Here is a 23,354-nt window from a genome sequence, read left to right as displayed (position 1 = left end):
AATTGTAAACTATTATTTTCTCCTTAGCATGTGGTGAAGTGAACTACATATTTGGAAAGAACTGTGTTTTCTGTTTTTTTCCTATCACAAATTATTAATTTACAGGAACCTTTGAAGTTGGAAACTTATAGTTGCAATTCTCTGCTGTTTAAAGGCATGAACAGTTTAGCTCTGTAAAATACTAATTCTCAGATTTCTCTCTAAAATTTAACAGGGGAAGAAGATACTGATGACTGGAGATTTTTTGCAGAGAGTAAATTGATTAAAGACTCTGGCAAAAGCACACGACAACAGTGTCTTAAAGCATCTTGACTTGTTCACTGTAGTTTAAATGGTTTGAAAAATACAAATTGAAGTAAATTGCTCCTTGTCACTGACAAGGAGTGGTGGTTCCAAAATAAACTTAGACTGTTGATCTAAGAATAAAGCTCCTAGCATTTTCTATTACTCTAATAAAAGGTAATATTTTTGTTAAAATGTGAAGGTGTCTCTATTTTCATTGGCTAACTGTAAGCACTATATTTTTTTTAATGACCCCTTCAATGAATTTATTTAACATGGTTTACCAATATTTCCAAACTCAGCATGGAAAAGCCATCAGAATGGTACTAGGTCATGGGCCCTGAATGAAGCCATCAGCAAGGATTAATAAACTGTGACAGCTGCCCAATAGCTTTCATTCTATTTAAAAATCAGATTGCAATTCAAAATGCAGTGTAATCTTTTGGCCCAGCTAGCATGGCAAAAATCAGAACATAGAATAGATGACAGTGGTCATTGTTACAAAAAAATCCAGTTTGGAGCAGTAAATCTTAACGACAGCAACGCTCAAAGAGATAAAAGAGATACTGGAAACTGTTTAAGTTCTCATCATTTTCTAAAAACCTGCATAAAATGTATCATATTATTGTGGAAATAGGAATATGAAATTACTTGTTTTCTAGCGCATATCCTATAAATTAATGATTAAAATATTTTTGATCTTCTCTAAGATCTGCCTTTACAATTGAGAAACACTCCCTTACTATTTTTAATCTAAAACTTATTTTCAGAACCTTGTCTGAAACTATTGATGAAAAATAAAAATTCACATGTTCGGACAAATACAGTAGCACTAGGCTTATCCATTGCAACACGGAGTTTTCATACTTTTCAGTTACACAAGAGAGTTTATCAGACTGCATACCAAAGTTCTTTAAAACTACACAGCTATGCAAGTATAACAATATTAAGGACAATCAAAGGGCTGGAGCACCTCTCCTGTAAAGACGGGTTGAGGGAGTTGGGGTTGCTCAGCCTGGAGAAGGCTCCAGGAGACCTTAAAGAGGCCTTCCAGGAGTGCAGTGGTAGGACAAGGGGGAATGGCTTTAAACTACAAGAGGGGAGAGTTAGGTTAAATGTGAGGAAGAAATTCTTTACTCAGATGGTGGTGAGGCCCTTGAACAGCTTGCCCAGAGAAGCTGTGGATGCCCCATCCCTGTGGGTGTTTCAAGGCCAGGCTGGATGGGGCTTTGGGCAACCTAGTCTGGTGGGAGGCGTCCCTGCCCATGGCTGGGGTTTGGAACTGGGTGATCTTTAAGGTCCCTTCCAACCCAAACCATTCTGTGGTTCTATGATTCTATAATAGTCAAAGTCAGAATAGATTGGTCACTGGGAAATAAGAGCATTTAGAAAACCCTTTTAGTAAGGCTCCCCCCCCCCCCCCTTTATTTTTTCCTTTTTTCCTATACGCTTGTATGATTCACCTAGTGTCTGAAAGAATACAGATTTTTTTATCTTCTTACAAATTAACAGAAATCAGGCTTTAGAGCTATGACATACATTTTCAGAGTCTGCAACAGACCCAGAGTTGTAACAACCATTTTTGGAAGAGTGCTATAAAATTTAGTAACGATTAAACTAACAAGAGTTTTTTACAGAAATCACTCAGAAAATAAGTATAGTGTATGTAATAGGCTTTTTTCAATCCAGGATTTGAAATTTTATAGCAAGCATAAATATTTTATTAAATTTATATATATAAAATAATTGTTAAAAAAATTCTATAGGGCACTTGCATTAGGATACTACTGTATTCTGAATTAATCTCTCTTTATTTGAACTCTTATTCCTGCTCATAAAGACTTTAATTCTCTAGTTCTTTCTTCCTTCCAAACAATAAATTACTTCTTCAAACAATACATTATTTGTACTCACCCCCTTCTCAATGCTCCCTGTTTGGCAAAGAGTACCTTCAGCTGCTGGAATACTGTTGGTAACACAGCGGTTACTTTTGCTGAGGCACCAGAGCTCTCTACACACTTCCTAGGAAAGAAGGCAGAAGCAAGTTGATCAGAGTAACAGCCTAAAATTGCTTCCAATCCTCATACACGTATATAAAGAAATTTGTTTTGAACATACTATAAGAGCTGGGCTGGAGTCTAGATGTTTTCAAAACATTCTGGAGCAACTTCAAAGCCAGCATATTCTACTTAAGAATATTCTGCCACAAAAATTCAGGAAGGATCAAATTGTAGACTACAAAAATGTGTTTTTCTACACCTTCTATGCAAGCATTGTCGTGTCATAGCTGGTTTTCTGGATTAGTATTTGATATATTTTAGTATTGTAGTATTGTTGTAAAAGTAATCTGTTGTAAAGGATGTGCTGTAGTATCTCCATAGTTAACATTATCTGCCTCAAAAATTCATGGTAAAAGGATACTGTTAACTTTGAAATATGAACCAGCAAGATTTGTTTCCTTCAGGTTAAACCAAAAGGTTTCTGAGCTTAGACTATTTGCAATCCTATTCTGTAACACATGCTAAAACAGTGCATGTGTATGTATATATCAAAATATTTCCTTTAAACGTTTTAGATTTGTGGCATTTTATAAATGATTTAGCCTATTGTAATTCCCTCCATTGTCAGCATTAAAGAGGTTTTCAAATAATTTATTTTCCTACAGTGTTTTCTCATTTGTTTTTGTGCATTTACTAATTTAAATTAAGCCGAATTCTGTTGACATTACAGATTCACTATTAAAAATATCTATGGTTGAAATTCATAATGAGAGGTGTGATCCACTTCAGTTGTCCTTGGCTTGGACTGTATGTAGAATGGAATTAGAAATTATTTGTGTTTATGGTAACTGTCCTGCATGATGATCTTTGTTGTATTACTTTGACATCTGTGTAAGACTTCACAACCTGCTTTCTATTAAATACTTTCTATTTTAAAGTACTTTTGAAAATTTGAAAGATAAATACTCAAATCTTTAAGTAACCTTATGATAGGCATTACCAATGCATTTTATTAAATGTCTGCTTGAAATCATACCCAAAAATAATTCTTGTATAGATTCTATGACTGAATCTTGGAACAAAGAGGAAAAAGGAAAAGACAGTATGAGCAAATTAAAGTTATTAGCCACCCCCCCACTCCCTTGCAAATTAATTGTTTATCTGAGGAAATGAATGAGTATCTGGCATCTAGGCTATCTTTTCTATGCACCTCAACTAGAGCAACTGTTATGTTATTCCCTAAGATTCCGCTTCTTGCATGAAACTTATGATGAATAGAAATGCTTCTTTCTAAACTCTACTGAATATAGAAATGGATTTATATATTATTGTTACCTAGTAGCTCCAGTAAGTTCAACAGTACAAGTTTTTACAGAATAATACAAAATTATTTACCAAGTTTAAAAACAGCTGGTGCCATTCAGGACAGATATATACTCTGCATTTAGTTTCATGATTGGTAGAATCAAGCCATCTTTTTAAAAATCTATAAAAAACATAACATCTTAGCATGGTCTGAAATGATGAGGAATAAGTACTGTTGATTTGTGGAGCTTCCACTGAACATTTGACAATTTGGCCTAAGCTATTTCGTTATATTAAATCATGTAACAACTCCTGTTTGGTGGGTGGGTCTATGAAAACTCAAGAGAACTGACATTCATGAGTCTTTTTTAGGAGAAATATTGCCACAGGTAAATGGATACTTACTACTAAAGTAAGAACTACCTTACTTTCCAAATTAGAATTTATTTTTCATTGAAGAAATGAAAACAGTATAAATATTTACTTACTTAAATCTCTGAATAAAACACTTACTTTTGCCACTCAGATTGTAAGATTTTCAGATTAAGATACGCATTCACAAGTAAATATGGTTTAAAAGATCAAATAGAACAGGAAAAGCACAGAAGATATCACGAAGACTTTTGAAAAATCTCTTATAAATTTTATTACTACAAAGTTATTTTTTAAATTCAACACTACATCAAAACCGCATCTTCAGTCAAGAATCTCAATTTCAATCCAGTATGGATTTCAAAGTGAAAACCTAAAATAAGTTCCTTTCAGACACATTATGAGGTGCTCCTGTCATACAACTGCCTTACTTACTTTTGTGTCTAATTTACTTGCTTGTCTGTTTCATGTATGACTTATATTGTCAGACTGTAATTAAAAGCGTCACAGTGATGACCCTAGTTAAGATCCTACATTTATTTTGCATCAGATCAAATTCAAATGTTTAAATTAATATCTGTGTTAATTTTGCAAAGACTGGACTAATGTTTGGAAAACCAAAAATTCAAGTGCATTAGGAAATAAAGATTTCAACTAATCTAATACAGAAGAAAAAGTAAAATCTCTGTAACACTCTGGATTTTGAAAACATCTACATTTCAGAGTGATTTGAATCCAGAATTCTGGTTTGCGCTTCAGATTTTACTTGCAGAATTTCACTTTTGATATCCCTATACAAATACACCATATATATGTTAACACAGAAGGTGATGAAATAATTAAAACATTTATCTCATTCATTGCCAGGCTAACATACTCACAAAGGACAGCATTTAACAATTTCTCCCAGACATTGTAATTCCAGGTAAATAATCAGCTGAACTGTGTGAACTAATGGATACAGCTATTTTAGTTATACATCATTTACAGAATGATTTCAAGCAAGTTAGCTCATCTCCCTGCTCCATGACAAATGAGAAAAAATATTTTCCTTCTTCCAAAATTGCTTTGGGAGATAAGATGAAAAACACTGTATCAAAACTATATATTATTACTGACATAGCGTGTTTGTCTTTATTCAGACCTTAATTTTAGTACCAATTTTTCTCAGTAAACCTCTGATGACAAAATGAAAGTAATGCTAAATGACTGCAGGCTGTATAACACTATTAGTACTTAAGCTAAAACCTCTGCTCAAATCAGGAAAGAGTTCTGTCCAAGGACAGACTTACAATATCCCAAGATCAACAGAAAACTTATGGAAAACTAAGCAAAATACAGACAACTTGTAAACTAATATAACACAATGTAACAATTAGTAGAAATATTCTATAATAAAACAATAAATTAAAGAATGTGTTTTTGTAATTTCTTCTAAAAGAAGTTTTATAATTTCTTTTAGGAGAAATAACACATTTATTTAAAAAGTGATTTAATTTCCCCTAGTGTATTTTGTTTAAAAGAAATAGTAGAATTTGAAATATATCTTCTATCGCCCTGCATACGTAAAATAACATTGTCATTTGAAAACAAGATAGGTAAAATAAAATGGCAAAATTCATCTGTGCTATTATTCTATTAAATGGAAGTGAAATTATACCATGTATTACTAAGCCTATGTCTTCTTTATTTTCAGGTGATTTCAGAAAGTTAAGAGAGAGATTCTTATTAAGGTGCACAAGGCTTTCTGTTCTCCATATCAACCCCACACCTGGTACTGCCTCAGTTTCATAATTATTCATTTGAATTATTTCCTTATTACCACTGTCCTATTTGTAACATCTCTAAGCAGCTGTTTTTAATAAACCAGGCTGAAAAACATATGAGAAATTGCCCTGGAAAAGTCAGGCTCAAAATCACTAGTAGGAAGTCTACTGCTTTTCCTCACACACTAACATGCACACATGCACACACACACACACAACAACATAAGGTGACCCACTAATAGGGTAGTGTTTTCTTTGTTGGTGGACGTAGGATAAGGTTAACATACCTTTTGTCAACATTAAATTTGTATGAACAATTTACTGAAGCTAAGAAAAAGAAGCATAATCTGAAAATTAATCAATGATCTCAAAGTCAGTCTTCAAGTGTGTGGATTTAATAACTATTAATTTATAAAGGAAACAAGGGAAAGTGTTTTAGAAGTCCAGGAAACATAAACTGAAGCTGAGGCCTTTCACAAGATCAAGACAAGATAGATGACAACCTGTAACGGTGTATCTTAGGGCTCCATGACTTCAGTTTGGAATTCGGATGCTTGTATTTGCAGTAAATTAAACAAAGCTGAACCCATCTAGAGAAAAAAAACAGCAAATCAAATTATCTTCGTTTTGCCTAAGTGTTATCAATGATGGAGCCTCTTTCTGTTGTGTCATGCAGAGTTATATATAGGCATTTCAAATTATGTAAAATCTAAGCAACCTATATCATAATAATCATAAATAGTAACAATACAGCACAATGAAAACTCAATAGGATGAGTGAAGGTCAACTTGCTGTGCTGCTCTGTTCTTAATGTTCAACACTAATGAAAGCCTCCAACAGAAGTTAGCAGTTTGGCCCATAATGTTTAAAAAAAAAAAAGATGGGAAAGACATTCACAATGCATATTAAACTACGATAATTTGGGGGTTTCAAATTCACAATGCATATTCAACTACAATAATCTGGGGTTTCATTTTTTTTCATAAAGTTTAAAAATGCTAATCAGGATTTTATGTTATGTCAGCATGTTTCATCTATACTATGCTGCACCTCTTGATGAGCATTTGCTAAAATAGAGCATAAAAATAATTTGCTTGAATTGTAATTTACAATTCAGATCTGAAAAGCATCAGCCTAGAGTATCTCCAGCCTCACTGCTGAAATTCTGATGGCAACACACTTAAAACTAGAAGGCTGATTATAATTAGGGGTGAATTTTGGAAGGTTCAAAGACAAGTTTAGTTCAGATAAGCACCCAAAAGTTACCATTTTAGTGCTCTCCTACCAAATGCTCATTAAGTGGTGCAGCATGTTACGAATCACAACATGCTGAAATAACGTGAAATAAAAGCTGTAACTTAAGTCATACATTTGCATTATGTAACCAGCATACTTTCCTAAATATTGGGTGCTTATGTGAACGTTATGGAAACTACAGAAGCCTCACAAGGTCAGTGACCTCCAAGTAGCATCTTCCCTTTCGAACCCATGAAAACTATTCCATCTTTATCTAAACCACATTATAGAATCTGGAATCTCATTATTGCTTCTGCTATCCGCTGAAGCATTAACTCCTGCTTTGATCACTGGCTTCCGCTTGTCCTTTTTAAGCAGCTTTCATAAGATCCATGCATGTCTGTGCTACGTCTGTGTCTCTTGTGAGAGAGAGAAATAGAAAAAAGGGAAGAAGAGGGGGAGAATAAGAGAGAGGGTGTGGAGGCAAGACAGTCAAAGGAAAGAAGAAAGAGGGACTGTATCATGGTGGCAGTACTCTGGTAACTTTTTAAAGAAACAAAAAAGATGTAAAACCACCTTAGGATTCATAAAGAGGAAAACTTCTGGGATTTCCATTGGCTACACACATCATAATGTTAAAAAAAAAAAAAAAAGAGGGAACAAAATTCACTTTAAGAATAAAGCTGAAAGTATTTCACGTTATTAATTACAGCACAATCCTCTAAGTCCTTACACAAGAAAAGCTCAGAAGTTTGATCATGCTAAATGCAAAAGGCCTGTACAACACCGATGCAAGGTTTTGCGCTTGGCTGACAAGACCTTCTAAAATAAAGAATAATGGAAAAGTTGATAAAAATACATGAGTATTACAACAGGACTGTCAATTCCTCTCTTCACCTACACATATTTAAACAGAATCACAGAATGGCCAAGGTTGGAAGGAACCTCTGAAGATCATCTAGTCCAACCCCACTATCAAGCAGGATCACCTAAAGCACATTGCGCAGGATGGCATCCAGGCAGGTTTTGAATATCTCCAGAGAAGGAGACTCCACAACCTCTCTGGGCAACCTGTGCCAGTGCTCTGTCACCCTCACAGCACAGAAGTGCCCTCTCATACTCAGCCAGAACTTCCTGTGCTTCAGTTTGTGCCCATTGCCTCTCGTCCTGTCACTGGGCACAACTGAAAAGACTGGCTCCATTCTCTCAACACCTTCCACTCAGATATTTATACACATTCATGAAGTCTCCCCTCAGTCTTCTCTTTTCCAGACTAAACAGGCCCAACTCTCTCAGCCTGTCCTCATATGACAGGTGCTCCATTCCCCTCACCATATTAGTAGCCCTCCTCTGGACTCACTCCAGTAGCTCCATGTTCCTCTCGTGCTGGGAAGCCCAGAACTGGACACAGCACTCCAGGTGGGGCCTCACCAGGACTGAGTAGAGGGGGAGGATCACCTCCCTTGACCTGCTGGCAACACTCTTCCAAATGCAGCCCAGGATCCCTTTGGCCTTCTTGGCCACAAGGGCACATCGCTGGCTCATGGTCAGCCTGCTGTCCTCCAAGACTCCCAGGTCCCTCTCTGCAGAGCTGCTCTCCAGCAGGTCAGCCCCCAGCCTGAGCCTGTACTGGTGCTTGGGGTTATTCCTCCCAAGGTGCAGAACCCTGCACTTGCCCTTGTTGAACTTCATGAGGTTCCTCTTGGTCCTACCCTCCAGCCTGTCGAGGTCCCTCTGAATGGCAGCACAGCCCTCTGGGGTATCAGCCAACCTTCCGAGCTTCGCGTCATCAGCAAATTTCCTGAGGGTGCACTCCATTCCATCATCAAGGTTGTTGATGAATAAACTGAACAAGACCAGACCCAGTACTGACACCTGGGGGACACCGCTAGCTACACGCCTCCAACTAGACTCCGCACCACTAAGCACAACCCTCTGAGCTCTGTTGTCCAGCCAATTACCAACCCATCTCACCATCCACTCATGTAGGCCACACAAAACAGGAATTTGTGATGTAAATCAATATGACTGAACTACTTACACATTGCTAACAAGCACATTGTATGAAGTGACTTTGCCATGGTATGAAGTATGAAGCCAAGGGGGAAAAAAAAGCACTTTTCAGTGAGTTAGTATTATGTACAAATTGAATTGAATGCACAATACTTGTCTTAGCAGTAATGAGTGAGGAAAGAGAAGGGACCTGGTAGTCTTGTGTAATGATACACCAGTGGCTTCTCTGCCTTTGCTTTTTGGAAAAATAGAGCTTCCAAATCTGTTTTCACCTACCTACAGGAGCTCTAAGTCAAGCTAAATACCTCTTTTTATTTAAGTGGAGTAAATCATATCAGTGTTTCATGAAAACAGTGACAGTTTAATTCACTAACATTAAAATTTACAAGGGCCAACTGCAATTTAGGCTAGAAGAAATACTGCAGAACTGCTCTGTATAGAAATTTGTTTACTTTCCTGCATTTGAAAGTCAGCTGACCAGAGAGGCAAGTTAGCTGTTTTGTTTTGCTCATTACTAATACAGTTACACTATTCTGTCTCTGAATTGGCATGTATGAAACTACAAAGCAGTGAAGGTATAGCAACTGTATGTCCTATATTTCTGTGGTAGATACTTTCCAAGCAACTTTCTACTAATGGTCATTAGCTTTATGAACACTCTCCGTAACTCGTTAAAAATAAATCAAGGGGATCACTTGAAGCCAAAAGGAGGACTCTTAATTTTGAGAGTGTATCTTCATTCTTCCTGTTTATAAGCAATAAGTTCATAGCTTGAACTTATCTGTCCTTCATAATGCAGCAACAAAATGTGACTAAAAACTGGTACCTGAATTTTAAGTTACTTTAGTTAGGACACTAACTGGAGAATTTAACTACAAACGTAAGACCATGAAAAAGAAGAGAGCTGCACGTCATCAGCTAGAATATATAACCTGATGTCTTATACTCCAGTGTGAAACACAAATAGATTAGGTCCTACTGATTTGAGTGAAGCCATGTGCTCAAACGAAAGTAGCATTTGTCCTGTTATACCTCTACTCTAAACACTTAGACACCAATGAAGGTGAAAAAGCATAAAATGTAAAAAAAATTTAAGTTAGGCACTATCTCTGAAATTCATGCTAGCAGCCAACAGCTTCACAGATCATAAAATACACCACAACAACATCAAATATATGCATCAAGTATTAACTCCTATTAAAATGTCTGAGGTTTTAGTCCCTGTCCTAAAAACATGGGGACCAGCTCGAAAGCAAAGCATTATTTTGAACCACAAAATCTGTAAGTTCAGTCAGTCATATTCAAGGCATTATTTAAACTCACAAAACAGAAATTCAAAGACTGGAATTCCTTCCTGAGTTAACCCAGAGACAGCCAACTCTTACTAGGCAGATGCTCAAAGGTGAATAAGGTAAGGAGTCAACAAAAGATGTTCTCCTTACACTCAACTGAATAAACAAATTGAGTAAGTTTCTGAACTATCAGGGGAACTGGAACACAGAGAAGAACTGAGCCATCTTGACAGTAAGGAGAAAAAAATCCATGCTGCATCATCCTAGAAGATATCTAGTAGCTACATAAATGAACAGGAACTGGTATTGTTCCTAACAATCATCATAATTTCTGACTACACTGCATTTAACAAGATACTTGAAAACATGCATGCCTTTAGAAAAAGGTATGCACCAGCATTATATGGTGAAATTTCTACCATTACAATTTGTTTTACTGGAAGTCATAAGTTTAACACACTCTTGTATCTGAAAGTGTAGCTTAAAAATGAAGTATTTTAAGTATCTTGTGAGATTGCCTCTTAGTTCTTTATTAAAAGTATTTATTTTTTCAATTAAATTCTCTAAATTGCTCCTGTATCATAGATTTGTGGAAAGTATACAGAACAATGAAAATGTGACATTAGAAAAATCACTGTCTATTTGCAAACACTTAGTTAATCACTGATATGCTAAAACAGCACTTTGAATTCTTGCCACACAATGTGTGGAAGAACATAAGGAAATCTGACTAATAACTGCAATGCTTTTGCTGGAACAGTTTTGCTCATAAGTGACTAAAACAGATGGTTTCATTAGATCTAGTAATAACAGTAATATCAGTATAACTACCTAAGAGCTGCTTTTAAGGGCAAAACTCCTTGTCAGTAAACACACACACAGAAAGTCAGGGTCTTGCAGTCCCTTCAGCAGCGAGTTCTCATGCCTTAAACATTCAAACACCTCTCCAGGTATTAACTTCAAGTTCCTAAGTAAGAGAGAAAGCTTCAAGTATTTAAATATACAAAACTCTTGGTAGGATTAGGACCTAATTTATGACCAAAAGCAACAAGCATTTGAAATACACATACAGAGGGACTAGGTGAGGAAATACGGGAGAACAAGCAATGAATACCAATGATCATCAAAGCTGATTGGTTGAAAGAGGTAATTTTTCTAGAGGTTTATAAGACATTAGGACAGAATTTCAAAGCAGAAAGACCATCGGTATTTTCTAAGTCATGTTACAAACACCATCTTAACACTAGTATTGGAGCCCAAAGGAGACTTACAATATTTTTTTTTGCTTTGACTTGAGAGTTCAATGGTTTCTCTTGTCATGTCTTGCCATCACAAATCAATAAAGAACATGAGCAAGAGGAAATGGCAAGAAATTTTCTCTGAGATTTCCCTTTGTTTTAGAATGTATTTATTTATGGGTCATTAAATCCCATAGTGTACATCTTGCTGTACCCCTTCCTCTTTTACCAGGCTGTTCAAATAAAGAGGATTGACTGCCAGAAAGAAGTTAATATATGAATCTGATCCATTGTTAATTAGAGATTTTTACTATGTTTTTCAGTTCATGGTTGCACACTTATTAGAATGAGATCAATGAACTATTTACAGCATTTTAATGTAGACATTATATCAAACAGGAACACTCGAAGTACTGGCTGTTTACTTTTGATAATGAAAGAGTAGAATATAATATTTAACTTAACTTTTCCTGGTATTTCGATCTGGTTCCACTACTCAGTTCTACAAACCCATTCTTACAAGAAAAGTCTTTCTTCTGTATTTTCCATCTGCATTCCACTTACAAAGATTATTTCTTTCTCTCCAATGTTATCACTTGAAATCTGTATGATCATCATGATGGCATTTCCAAAGTATTATGACCATGGCAGATAATATTTTTAAATGCAGACCATATTTTAAATTTATATAATTTCTTAGATTGGATATTATCAGACTTTTACAATAACCTGTTATATAGATATGTAAAGTCTGAATCCTAGTACTAAAAATAAGTTATTTTTTCTGAGACACTTTCAAGTCATGCTCACACTGATGGCATATATTACACTGCATCAATTCAGAGGACTGGTGATGTTACATGAAGACTTAAATTCTTTAACTATTTATTTATATATTTAACTATTGCCTCAATTAAGTTTCAACCTCTTTTTTGTAACTATAAAACAATCCCCTAAAAATATTTAAAACAAAAAAAGAAAGCAGACTTTATAAAGACAAGATTACCTACATCTTTAGTACCTTCGAATGTTGACATTTTAGAAACTGATTTAGAAACAGATGTGTACTGCGCAGCATGATCATCACAACAATGATTACTTGGTTTAACATAGTTTGAAAAAAATAATTTACATGTGGAAAAGTCAGGTTTTGCACATTATTAACTTTCCAGGTTAATTTAAAATGCAAAGTATCTCCAAAGGGTATTCTATAAGTAATGGATTAAATACCTGCAGATTTCCTTAGTCTTAAAATAAATACTGTGTGTGCTGAGAATTTGTAAGAAAAAAAAAAGGGGGAGGGGAGATATGACTTAGATTTAGCAACAGGAAACAGGGCCCTTAGAGAACAGTGGTGGGAAGTAAGAACTTACAGAGGAACAATAAAGGCCAAAAGAGGTTTGATGAGGATCAGGAATAGAAGACCCAGCAAGGTAATCAATCAACTACATATAGCTTTGAAAATCCTTTCCACAATGCAACCTACCAAAGAGGCATCCCAAGAAAAATACTGTATTTATCACCCAAGGGATATTAAAAATAGACTTCCTTTGTAGCTAGCCTTTAGAGAAGTGAACAGAGTAAATTTAGTAGTTACATCGCTATATTTGAATAGTCTTATCATTAAAATGCTAATAAAACTCAGTATTTTTTTAATCATTAGACATGTTTTCAAGGTTTATTTTATTCAGTGTATTTAATCAGCTGATTATTTGATGTCAGGCATAACGGAATGTATCCTTTTACTATGCATTTTGAGCTGCAAGATTTTCTTTAAATAATATTTTAAAATATATTGCATAATGTACTGAAATATTAAGCGTGCAGGCTTTTATTTTGACTGCAAATTTCTTTAAATTCAATACCGCACACTGGTACTTACAGCCAAATCTTTGCTAGCACTAAGCTATTCGGTATCCTATTTAGCTACCTAGCTTCATGTTCCTGTGTTCCCATAACCAAATAGTCTTCTTTTCAAAAAGAGATCTGAAGAATGTGAGAAACAACAAGCTCATTGTCATCAAAAAATAAAATGAAAGCAAAAAACAAATACAAAAGTAACTTCAAAATGTAGCTTTAAATTGAAAAGTTAAAGCCAACAAAACAGATTTAATGTTTCGAGATTCATACAGCATGAATCTGATCTCATTTAACTGAAATCAGTGAAAATTCTGTAGTACACTTTACGTGGAGCAGGAACAAGTGTTCTGGGCTCTTTTTTCTCCTAACATTCAAGGATGCTTCTCCAGCTCATTGTTACCCACACATTTTGGTGTACAGTATGCGCAAATGACTCAAGCAAAAGATGCAGCATAAGGATTAAAATGTACCCTTTGCTTACATAGGATGGCGCCAGACAGAATGCTGTCAGAAATGTGTAACCCACTAGTGCAACTAACTAAAAAATTATGCTATAAAGGAATATACACAAATGACTAAGAAGAACACTCAGCATAAGGATTAAGACTTCTTACCCCATATTTACATTGACGGGATGTTGCTCCATACTGGAAGCGACACTGTTCATCAGCATCATACACCTGACCTGGGGCCACAGCTGGATAAAGAAAGTCACGCTTGGGAGGCTCATTATCAAGGCAAGTACCACGGCCCGAACTGTTCAACATAAAGGACCAAAGGAATTAGGAATTCTACTGACTGTAAATCACAGTAATGATATCATGTATCTAGTTCTTACTTTTAACATCTTTGGGTGTGAAACAAATATGATCGCAATAAACAAACAGTACGATGGTACACCCATGGTAAATATATACATATATATTAGAGGGAATTAATAGATCAAAATAATTTTTCATCATAATTATTAACAAAAATGCTTATTTTAGATCACAAAATAGATTTCTTATATTATCCTTTTTAAAAGTACAAGAATTACTGAGCCACACAAGACTGATTTTCATTTTTGTTTTAAGGTTCGTATTTGTTTTCATTGAATAGGTACATTTGGTCATAGAACAAAAATTAAACAAATTATGCAAATAAAATAAATAAAGGTTATAATTCTTAACAATCTTTCTGATCCTTCAAACAGCCAAGTACCTTAAAATATTACAGATAACAGCAGCTCAACTGGTTTATGAAAAAGTAAAACACACTAAAATTTCAACATGACTAAATGTTTATAACATTAGGACCCTAACATGCATGCCTATTCCATGTGAGAGAACAAAACTGTTCCTGTGGTAAAAATTGTCCATGATCTTAAAATTCACCTATACTTGTGTGAGTGACAAAATTCATATGAATGTAAAGATCTTTTCTATCGCATTAATAACACATAGTCTTCAGAATTTCAAGTTTTAACTAAGATCATCATCTTTCAAAACTTTAATATTCTTTTCCTTTATATTCACTGTTCTGTGGGTGGTTTTTTTGTTTTGTTTTTGTTGTTTTGTTTTGTTTCAAAACATGCCCATATTCAACCATAATATTTCAGTGTAGTGGAACAATAACAAATAAAGTCAAAGGCAGACAGAGTTCTTTTTTTTTAGAAAACTTCATACTTTTCTAAATATAATTATTCAGTTTTATTTAGTCAGTGAGCATAAAAGAGGACAGATGCTTTTTTACTTTCATTTCACATGTGAATAAGTGAGGATTTTTAAAGAATTCTGATGCCAACACTTTAAATTTTTTTCTGACATTCCTACAAATTTTGCCAGCACTTATGGTTTTTTTCCAAATCTTTTCCATGCACCTTGCCAAAGGAACATAATTTCAGAAGTGAATGTTCTACACTGTTTTTTGGAGATCTCCAATTTTCTATATTTTTCACTTGCAGATAAAAAAAAAAAAAAAGCCCCCTTTAACCATTCAGTTTGTGTTTTCATTCTAACCTTATCTGATTATTTTTTCAGAATACTACAACTATCCCTTTGGAAAAACATGTAAACAAACAAGCACTGACCATTTCAGAAGAAAGCAAACAGCAACTAAGGCAATTACCAAGTAAATAAAGAAAAGATACAATATTCAGTTACTAATCCTAATAAATTTAATCTGATTCACCTGCATCTTCCCCCCCCCCCCCCCCAAATCCTCCTATCCCCACAATGAGGACATAAGATGTTGAAATCTACCTTTAAAATATCAAACATGTGATTCTAACAAAAAAAAATAATGTACTAGTCCCTTTATTCCAGTTTCAAGGATTGCAAGCATATACATTTTCTAATGGCAGAAGATGAGAAACTATCCTACGTTCTTTTGAATCTAAGCCATTTCAGTGTTGTATTCTCCATGTCTGAGGAGTACATGTTAATAATTCCAATATGGAAATAAATCAAATACAATCTGATCTTTCTGCGTTGTCCAAACCAATCTGCAGACAGGAACTTTGCTTAAACAAGCAATGGGAAGTTTAACATTTGCTTGAGCTAATATTACATACGACAGGAACATTTCCACAGACTCAGATAGTGCAGGGTTTGATCACTAAGGTATGATCCTGTAAACAAACGGGCAAGGATACAGCATTTACAAACCTCTCATTACCTTTGGTGATACTGTCCATAGGCATACAGATCCCTGCACAGTACTAGATTACAGATCTGAATTTTCAAATGCACTGAACCTGTGAACTAAACTCTACAGCTACTCTGCAAGACACATAACTGCAGAAATAAATATTTAACGCTTCTACAGAAGTCAAATCCTCGTAGAAAATTCAAAAATATGCCCAGTCTGCTCTGATGACAGCATTCTCACCTTAATGAAATATGGTTGTAGTAGTAAAACACCAAGAAAAAGACTGGTAAGCGGTTATGCACTTAGCTACATTACATCACCATCTCTCAAGATCTCTCAAAATTTGTTTCTCTTTTTCCTTCTGCTTTAGTACTATTATTTCTCTTAAAGTACTTGAACAGCACTGGCACATTACAAACTTAGTTTGGGAGCCTGATACTGCATTGTGAATTGAAGTACATTGGAAAAAATAGCAAGCATTACAGAACAGTCATGAAACCAGGGCCTTCCCATTGGAGATGAAGGATCTCATCAAAGCAATTGAAACGATGAATGGAGACCAAGGATTAGCTAACATTTTCAGATAATTTCTACCGGACACGGGTGTAACACTCTTGCATCTATGTCCTTGTTCTTCTGCCTGTCTCTTTGCTCCACCAAGGCAAAACCTAGACACTTCAGGAAAAGATTACACTAAATCTAGGGGAGTGAACTAAAAGGGTCTAAGAAGAGTAACAGGATTTTTGAGCACATTCCAAACAGAGATCTAGTAGTTATTACCTGGCCCAAGAAAAAGTCCTGTGTGTAGATGTAAAGGAAGATAATGGGAAGGAAAAGAATGCCTAAATATTTTCATCTCTTTAATTTTAGAAAATTTCTATTCACTGTCAGTTTTGTGCTGTGTGATTTTATTCTATATAGGAAGCACATATAAAATCAAAAAAACCCAACTTGATATCCCAGCTAGAGCACTTACATTTTTGAAGAGTGGATAAATCTTCACTGTCTGCTATAGAAATAAGATGATCTCAACCTCACCATACGTTCTATTTACTCCACAATATACTACTAATACTCAGGGACTTTCTCGTTTTCCTAATTCTAGGTTAATTTAATGTGTTTATATGTGACATATTGGGACTAACTACAGATATATAATAGTGAAGCTGGATGTCATTTCATCACAGTGAACAGTATTCCAGTGTAGTGTGTCAAGAGATAGTTGTAAAATAATCTACAATGTAGTTAAAATTTTGGTTTTTATTTCAATATTTCAGGATAGCAAAAATTAATCTTGTTTCTGTTTGGAAGGATAGCAAGGATAATAGAGCTTTCACTTAAAGCTCATGATCTCCAACTTTCTATCACTGCTAATTGTTTGATCCATGTGAACCAGGAATTCAGTGTTGGAATCTCTACAGACCAAACAATGCAATAATGACGATCACTGTCTCCGTGCAGACATCACTTTTATATCCCTACGCTACTTAAAGAAAAAATGCAAAAAACATAGCTGTAGACCTTTCAGAATTTATGCTCATATTACACTACTTATTCACACATATCTCAGGAACATACACAGTACAACTAACTCCCTTCAAAGGCTAAGGAAAGAAGTATCCAGAACACTGGTACAGAAAATGGGTTTTGAATGTTACCGAATGAGCTTGCTCATAATAATAATGTGGAATTAATATAATGCAAGCTGTGATTAAAAAGCATACATTAAATGCATTCTAAATATTTTTTAATTATTTTATAGCTAAACTATCATATAGATAAATATATGGATAGTATACATAAGATTTTAATTAAGTTACAAAATTTACCATAAGTATATGGAAAATAACAATAGTAAAATTAATGAACTGTAAACACAGTGCATTTTATATACATAACTTTTAAAACATGAATTATTTATATGCCTGCATATAACATTTGGCTCCTTTCAAAATACTTAATTCACATTTATTACATACTTTTCCTCAGTATAAACGGTTTTTTAAAGAGTACCAGGACATATACTTTTGTACAGGCTACAAAAGTTGCTTAACCTGACATTAATGAATAAACTCGACAAACTGCTCAACAGTCTACAGATAATAACATAAATATTTGCAGAATGAGGACATAAGTAATGGTGGTATGATTCAGAGTGGTATGTTTAAAATTAAAATGAACCAGAATAGGATCACTAAATGCAAACATTCTTGAACTTTAGGGAAAATCAGATATTGATGTGGATTTACCATACTCTCTCATGACACATTGTTTCCTTCCAATCTTTTATGCAAGGATATCTATATGTCTGATTAGCTATTTCATATCAAAGACACTTTAATTTGCACAATGTTCTCACAATGCTCATTTTTTCTTTGGTTTGATAGTAGCCAATTTGCTATTTCTTTAATGTATACTTTCTTCCAGAATATGTTCCAAAGTGAACATATTCTGAATAATTATCCAGCACCCATATTAGGAAAAATCTACCAGTCCATCTATCAAAATCATCCTCGTATCAAAATCTGTTGGCAACCTGTCCTTGAGAGTTTGGGAGAGATTGAGATATAAAAAATGGGGACAATTTGTTCTACATTTATTTTATCATATATTCTACAAAACAGTTAATACATTGCTGATTCTGCCCTTTACAACCTATTCAAAAAAAAAAAAGAAAGAGGTAGACAAAGGCTATTACTTAGGAAAGCAACACTCAAAACATATTGCAAGCCAACGATTACAGAAACTGGCTCTTAATTTTTTAAAATTAGGTAGCCTTTTGGGTAAAATACTGACTTGCAAAATTTGATAAATATGAGCCAAGTGGGAAAACAGCCTTTTTAACCCGTTATCTGTTAGCAAAAACAAACATACAAAAAAACAAAAGCTTATTATAAATTCTGAAGTAAAAGAATAAAGAGGCAAATTATAATACAAAGCAAATACCAACAGATGATAATGAATATAAATTTTCTCTACTGATTTGTATAGAAAGGGACGGAATTTGCTATTGTTACTCCCCTGGAGTAACAAGGAACTGGCCAATCTGCCATAGGCAACAAACTATCCTACATTTATCTGCCATATCCACTTGAATATCCAAAATTTGGGGGCAGATGATGCCTGGGCCTAAACACAGAAAGATTTTTTATATCATCTCTATGAGTGTACTTGGACCAAAGTAGTTTTGGCTTCCTTCCACAGTTAGAATGGCCTAGTCTCTGAGATCTAAATCGCACTGTATGGCAATCCTAAAGACTCTCTAAGAATGCCCTGTGATTCAAATAGTTATAAGACTCATCATTCTGCTTTATTCCTCTTTAAAAGCCAATCCTCCCTTTACAAGACAGAGCTGGCCATCTGGCTTCTTGTAATACCTTCTCCTACCTGACGCTGACAAGATTAAGCAACTCCGACTCCTGAAATCATCCAGATTATGTTACTGCAAAATATAAAAGTAACTGAATAACGAAAGTTCTCTTTTTCTTTCCTTTTTTTTTTTTTTTTTAAAGTCTAGGGATCTTCATGGCTACTCACTAGATAATTATACATTATGTAGAATGAAACTTGCACGATACATATATATGCTGCATAGAATGAAGTTTATATGAATTAGTTTTTAATCACAGACAACAATTTTAGGGTTGGTTCTTTTCTCCTATGAAAACACATTAATGGTTTCTACTTCTTTCACAGGAATCTTTGTCCTCTGACACTGCTCTTCCACCTTCCAAATCTCATGGAGTCCTTCTGCATTTCATTACATAAAAAGGTTAACAAAATTTAAAGCCATTGTCAAGCACTTATGAACTGTTCAGTTGATGAACCGAATTCAGTCAATCTTTCACTCTAACATAAACTTTGACAGACAACAGCTATTTTGTGCTACAAGTTATGTTTTCCCCAGAAAAAATGGTTCTCCTTAGTCATTTCAAAGACTGTGTTAGCAGGTCATCATTCTTGGGAATTTTGATAGACCTATTAGCAATGCACAAGTTCGCTTTGTCTTTATTCCCATCCTTAAAATCATATGGGGCAGTCAGGGAATTGCTACTATATGAAACTGAGGAGTTTTCTTTGCTTCTTGCTCACTGATCATTACCTGAAAACGCAAAGTCTCTGCTATTAAGGCTGTTCTGCATCAAGGAAAGGTGTATGGGTAAAAAAAGAAGTGATCTAAATTTCTGACAGCTGTCCTACAGGTATCTGTGTAACTCTATCTTAACAGCTTCCTGGTTTCATTGAGATGACACAACACTTAAGGAGGAGAATGGAAACCGGAGAAAAAACTATACTGTTAAGAGACTATTTTACTTTCTGAAATAATGCAGCAACTATTTCAAGAAAAAAAATTAATTCATTTCTAAGCTATTAAAACCACAAACAATAAGAAGCACAGACTTATCACGAACAGATCGTGTCTGAGAAATCTGACTTTTTTAAAGATAGATTGCAAAATTAGTAGATGAATAAGCTGTCTTTAGCTCTTTATACATTACATATGATGGTATTTGATGCAATTGGGAACTCTATTTGTAACTGAAATGCATAAAAGAATGTTTATCCAAGGTGGACTGGAAAAAAATAATACATTCTTGTTTTTGAAAATAAAGACAAAATATTGTAGGAAATAAATTATTATTGGAGCTGATATCTCTGTTCTTATTCTAGCTAATCTAGAATCTTCAGTAATGATTTTTATGAAATACACAGACGGTAATAATTCAAGTAGTGCTGAAAACTGTGGCAATGACACAAAGGTATCTCAAAAAACCTGAAGAGATAAGAACTAGAGAACAGATTCACCAAAATGCTATTGTGCCTTTATGCTAACATAACTACAATTTCAGTGGCATCTCACGGGGTTAAAAATGAAACTTAACAGTGCATCAAACCTGCGGAATGGAAAAGAATAATGTGGATGCTAAGAGTAAACAATAACATATATAGAAACATTTAAACAAAGATGAAGCACAAGCTAAACATTTTTTAACATATAAAGCAAAAAATTGAAAGATCACTCTACACATGGAGATATCAAGTAGAGAAACAAGAAAGTTTGTTCAGACTGAGATTTTTATAAAATAGTTGGCTCTATTACATTTGCAGCATAACACTAGCCACAGAATTTTACCACGTGTTTCCTTCTCTAAGCACGTAAGTAAAAAATGACTGCATAGCTACCTGTGGAACAGTCTTCATCAATAGCCAACTTATTTTCAGGACAATTACAAATTCAAAATGCAATGCAGAAGACAGTGCCAAATAGAAGGTGAGACTAAGAACAGCAGTACTGTAACAGTAAGAAAGAAACCCTCAATGCTACAAGAAAATATCTGAAATGTAAGATGATAGTCAGGACTACTGAACTGTGAAAAAAGCTCACAGAAGAGATGTGAAAATCCTATTCTTTGTAATAGTTAAAACTAGGCTGCGTAACATGCTAGAAAGAGTACTAAAAGGAACAGAACTGAATTAACAGATATGATTAGTAATGATAAAAACAAGATGATCTTGTCAATTTTTTATGCTGCTAGTGTTAAATGAATATATATATCTATCCTCAGAAAATCAACTTACATTGTGAAAAACCTGTATCACACACACATGTAGGATGATTTATTCAGTACGGTTTAGTTTAGGTGTTCATTTTAAACACTCCAGCACTTAAAATTGCATGGGTTCATAGTTCAGTGGGATGACACAAAATACCTTAACTTGATACAGTAACTGAAGAGAAGTAATTTCCTCTGAACAGTGCCTAACACCAACATATTTGATTCTGCCCATTGACCCTATAGGAAGCCAACAGACACAATTCAGTGCTCCTGTACTTTTGTGAGAGAAGCTATGTCTGAACCAACAAAAGGAAAACTTCATTGGTCTAGATGGGTCCCCTCAGGTACAATTCAGAATACAGCACTTTATTCTAACATTAGATCCACGAAAGAGGTGGATAAAGTCCATTTTGCTGTTGGTAATCTAACTGTTAGACTACTTGACTGGTTTAAGTCCATCTCTTAAAACACAGCGACTGAATTCTTGACCAACCTTTATTTCGTAAAGGACTAATTACTCTGATGACACTGAACTTATCAAGTAACTTCCATCTGCTCTCATAAAGACCCCATCTCCTGTACATTTTAAAAAACACTTTTATTAACTTATTCTCAGTGATCTCACAACTCTGTGCCTGTCTTCCAAAGGTTAATTACATATAAAGACTTCATTAGGTATCATGTATATCAATAAGCACATTTTTCACACTAACACATTTTGACTGTTTCATTTCTTTCATACAGAAGTAAAATTTAAGATAGGAATCTATTTCTGAATAAAAATCACCACAGAAGTATAGGTTAGCACAATTTAAAAATATTAACATAAAGATCTATGCTATCCTCTCCTCTGATCTTTATATTTTCATGAAAGGTGTCAATAAACACTGACATATTAAAAAAAAAAAAAAAAAAAGATGGTGTAAAAAATCAGGAGAATGAAATGTACAAAGAAAAGGGGTAGAAGCTTGTTCCCTTCAATGTATTTCCTCACATTACGCATGATTTAGAAAAAAAAAATACTTCCCATCACTCACTGACCAATTCCACATTTCTTTATTTCTCACCTTAAGATTAAGAAATGAAATATGATCAGAACTTTAAAATGTTTGAATAGATTAAAAATCAACACTGTGAAGTGGGGAATGGAATAGAAGAAGCTTTTGCCAATACACAGGAAAAGCACTCTACAATGTAAGAGTTCAGTGACTTGTTATGCTTCTGTCTTTACATTCTGAAAATGTAAAGAACATGTTACTGTATCTCTACTATTTATTCTGAAAGGTGTGAATTTTTGGAAAAACTCATGATTTTTCTTGGGAGATTACTTACTCTAAAAAACTAGTGATGTAATCCCGACTGCAGGCTGACCAAGAGAAAGGGTTGGTGTTTGCTGTAATATGAGCCGCCATTAGTTTTGCTGCTTCATGACCTTTGGTCCCACAGGAATTTCCAATTCCATCATGGTTCATACCAAAACTGCCCAAAAGAGAAGAAAAACAGCCCATTATTTTTCTACAGAAACAGACATCTCATAAACAATGTGATTTTTACAGAAATCATATTTAGGCCTAAAAGAATACAGGAGAACTCCAAATGGGGAATTAGGATCAGTTAAAGTTCTGTTTAGTTTATTCAGATCTCAGAATATTGCACAACTGCTCAGCATTTTTTTCACAGAGTTCTGAAAGGACTTTACTTCTTTTCTAAAATTTAACATTACACTTTCAAGATAAATCAAGAGAAATCAGTCTTTAGTTGGGTATTGTAGCTGGTAGAGAATATACATTGTGGCACTAA

At 34.5% G+C, this 23,354-nt stretch overlaps 1 protein-coding gene across 6 annotated transcripts in view; it reads right to left on the bottom strand.

The window, feature by feature from the left end:
* Nucleotides 1-23,354, bottom strand: part of ADAMTS6 (ADAM metallopeptidase with thrombospondin type 1 motif 6) — a 158,354-nt gene that overhangs the window by 62,971 nt on the left and 72,029 nt on the right. For all 6 annotated transcript variants that reach the window (XR_014576938.1, XM_083818288.1, XM_083818287.1 and 3 more), the window contains 3 exons: nucleotides 22,887-23,033; nucleotides 13,980-14,121; nucleotides 2,197-2,304 (listed from right to left, as the gene is read on the bottom strand). Coding sequence is in view for 5 of the 6 variants with exons in the window: in XM_083818288.1 (XP_083674414.1) it covers nucleotides 2,197-2,304; nucleotides 13,980-14,121; nucleotides 22,887-23,033 (397 nt within the window). In the remaining variant the exon portion in view is untranslated. The remainder of the gene's footprint in view (nucleotides 1-2,196; nucleotides 2,305-13,979; nucleotides 14,122-22,886; nucleotides 23,034-23,354) is intronic.

Source organism: Anser anser (genome assembly GCF_964211835.1).
Source record: "Anser anser genome assembly, chromosome: Z".
Classification (NCBI taxonomy): domain Eukaryota; kingdom Metazoa; phylum Chordata; class Aves; order Anseriformes; family Anatidae; genus Anser; species Anser anser.
The sequence above is the reverse complement of the archived record's forward strand: the minus strand, read 5'-3'. Positions and strand labels throughout refer to the sequence as shown.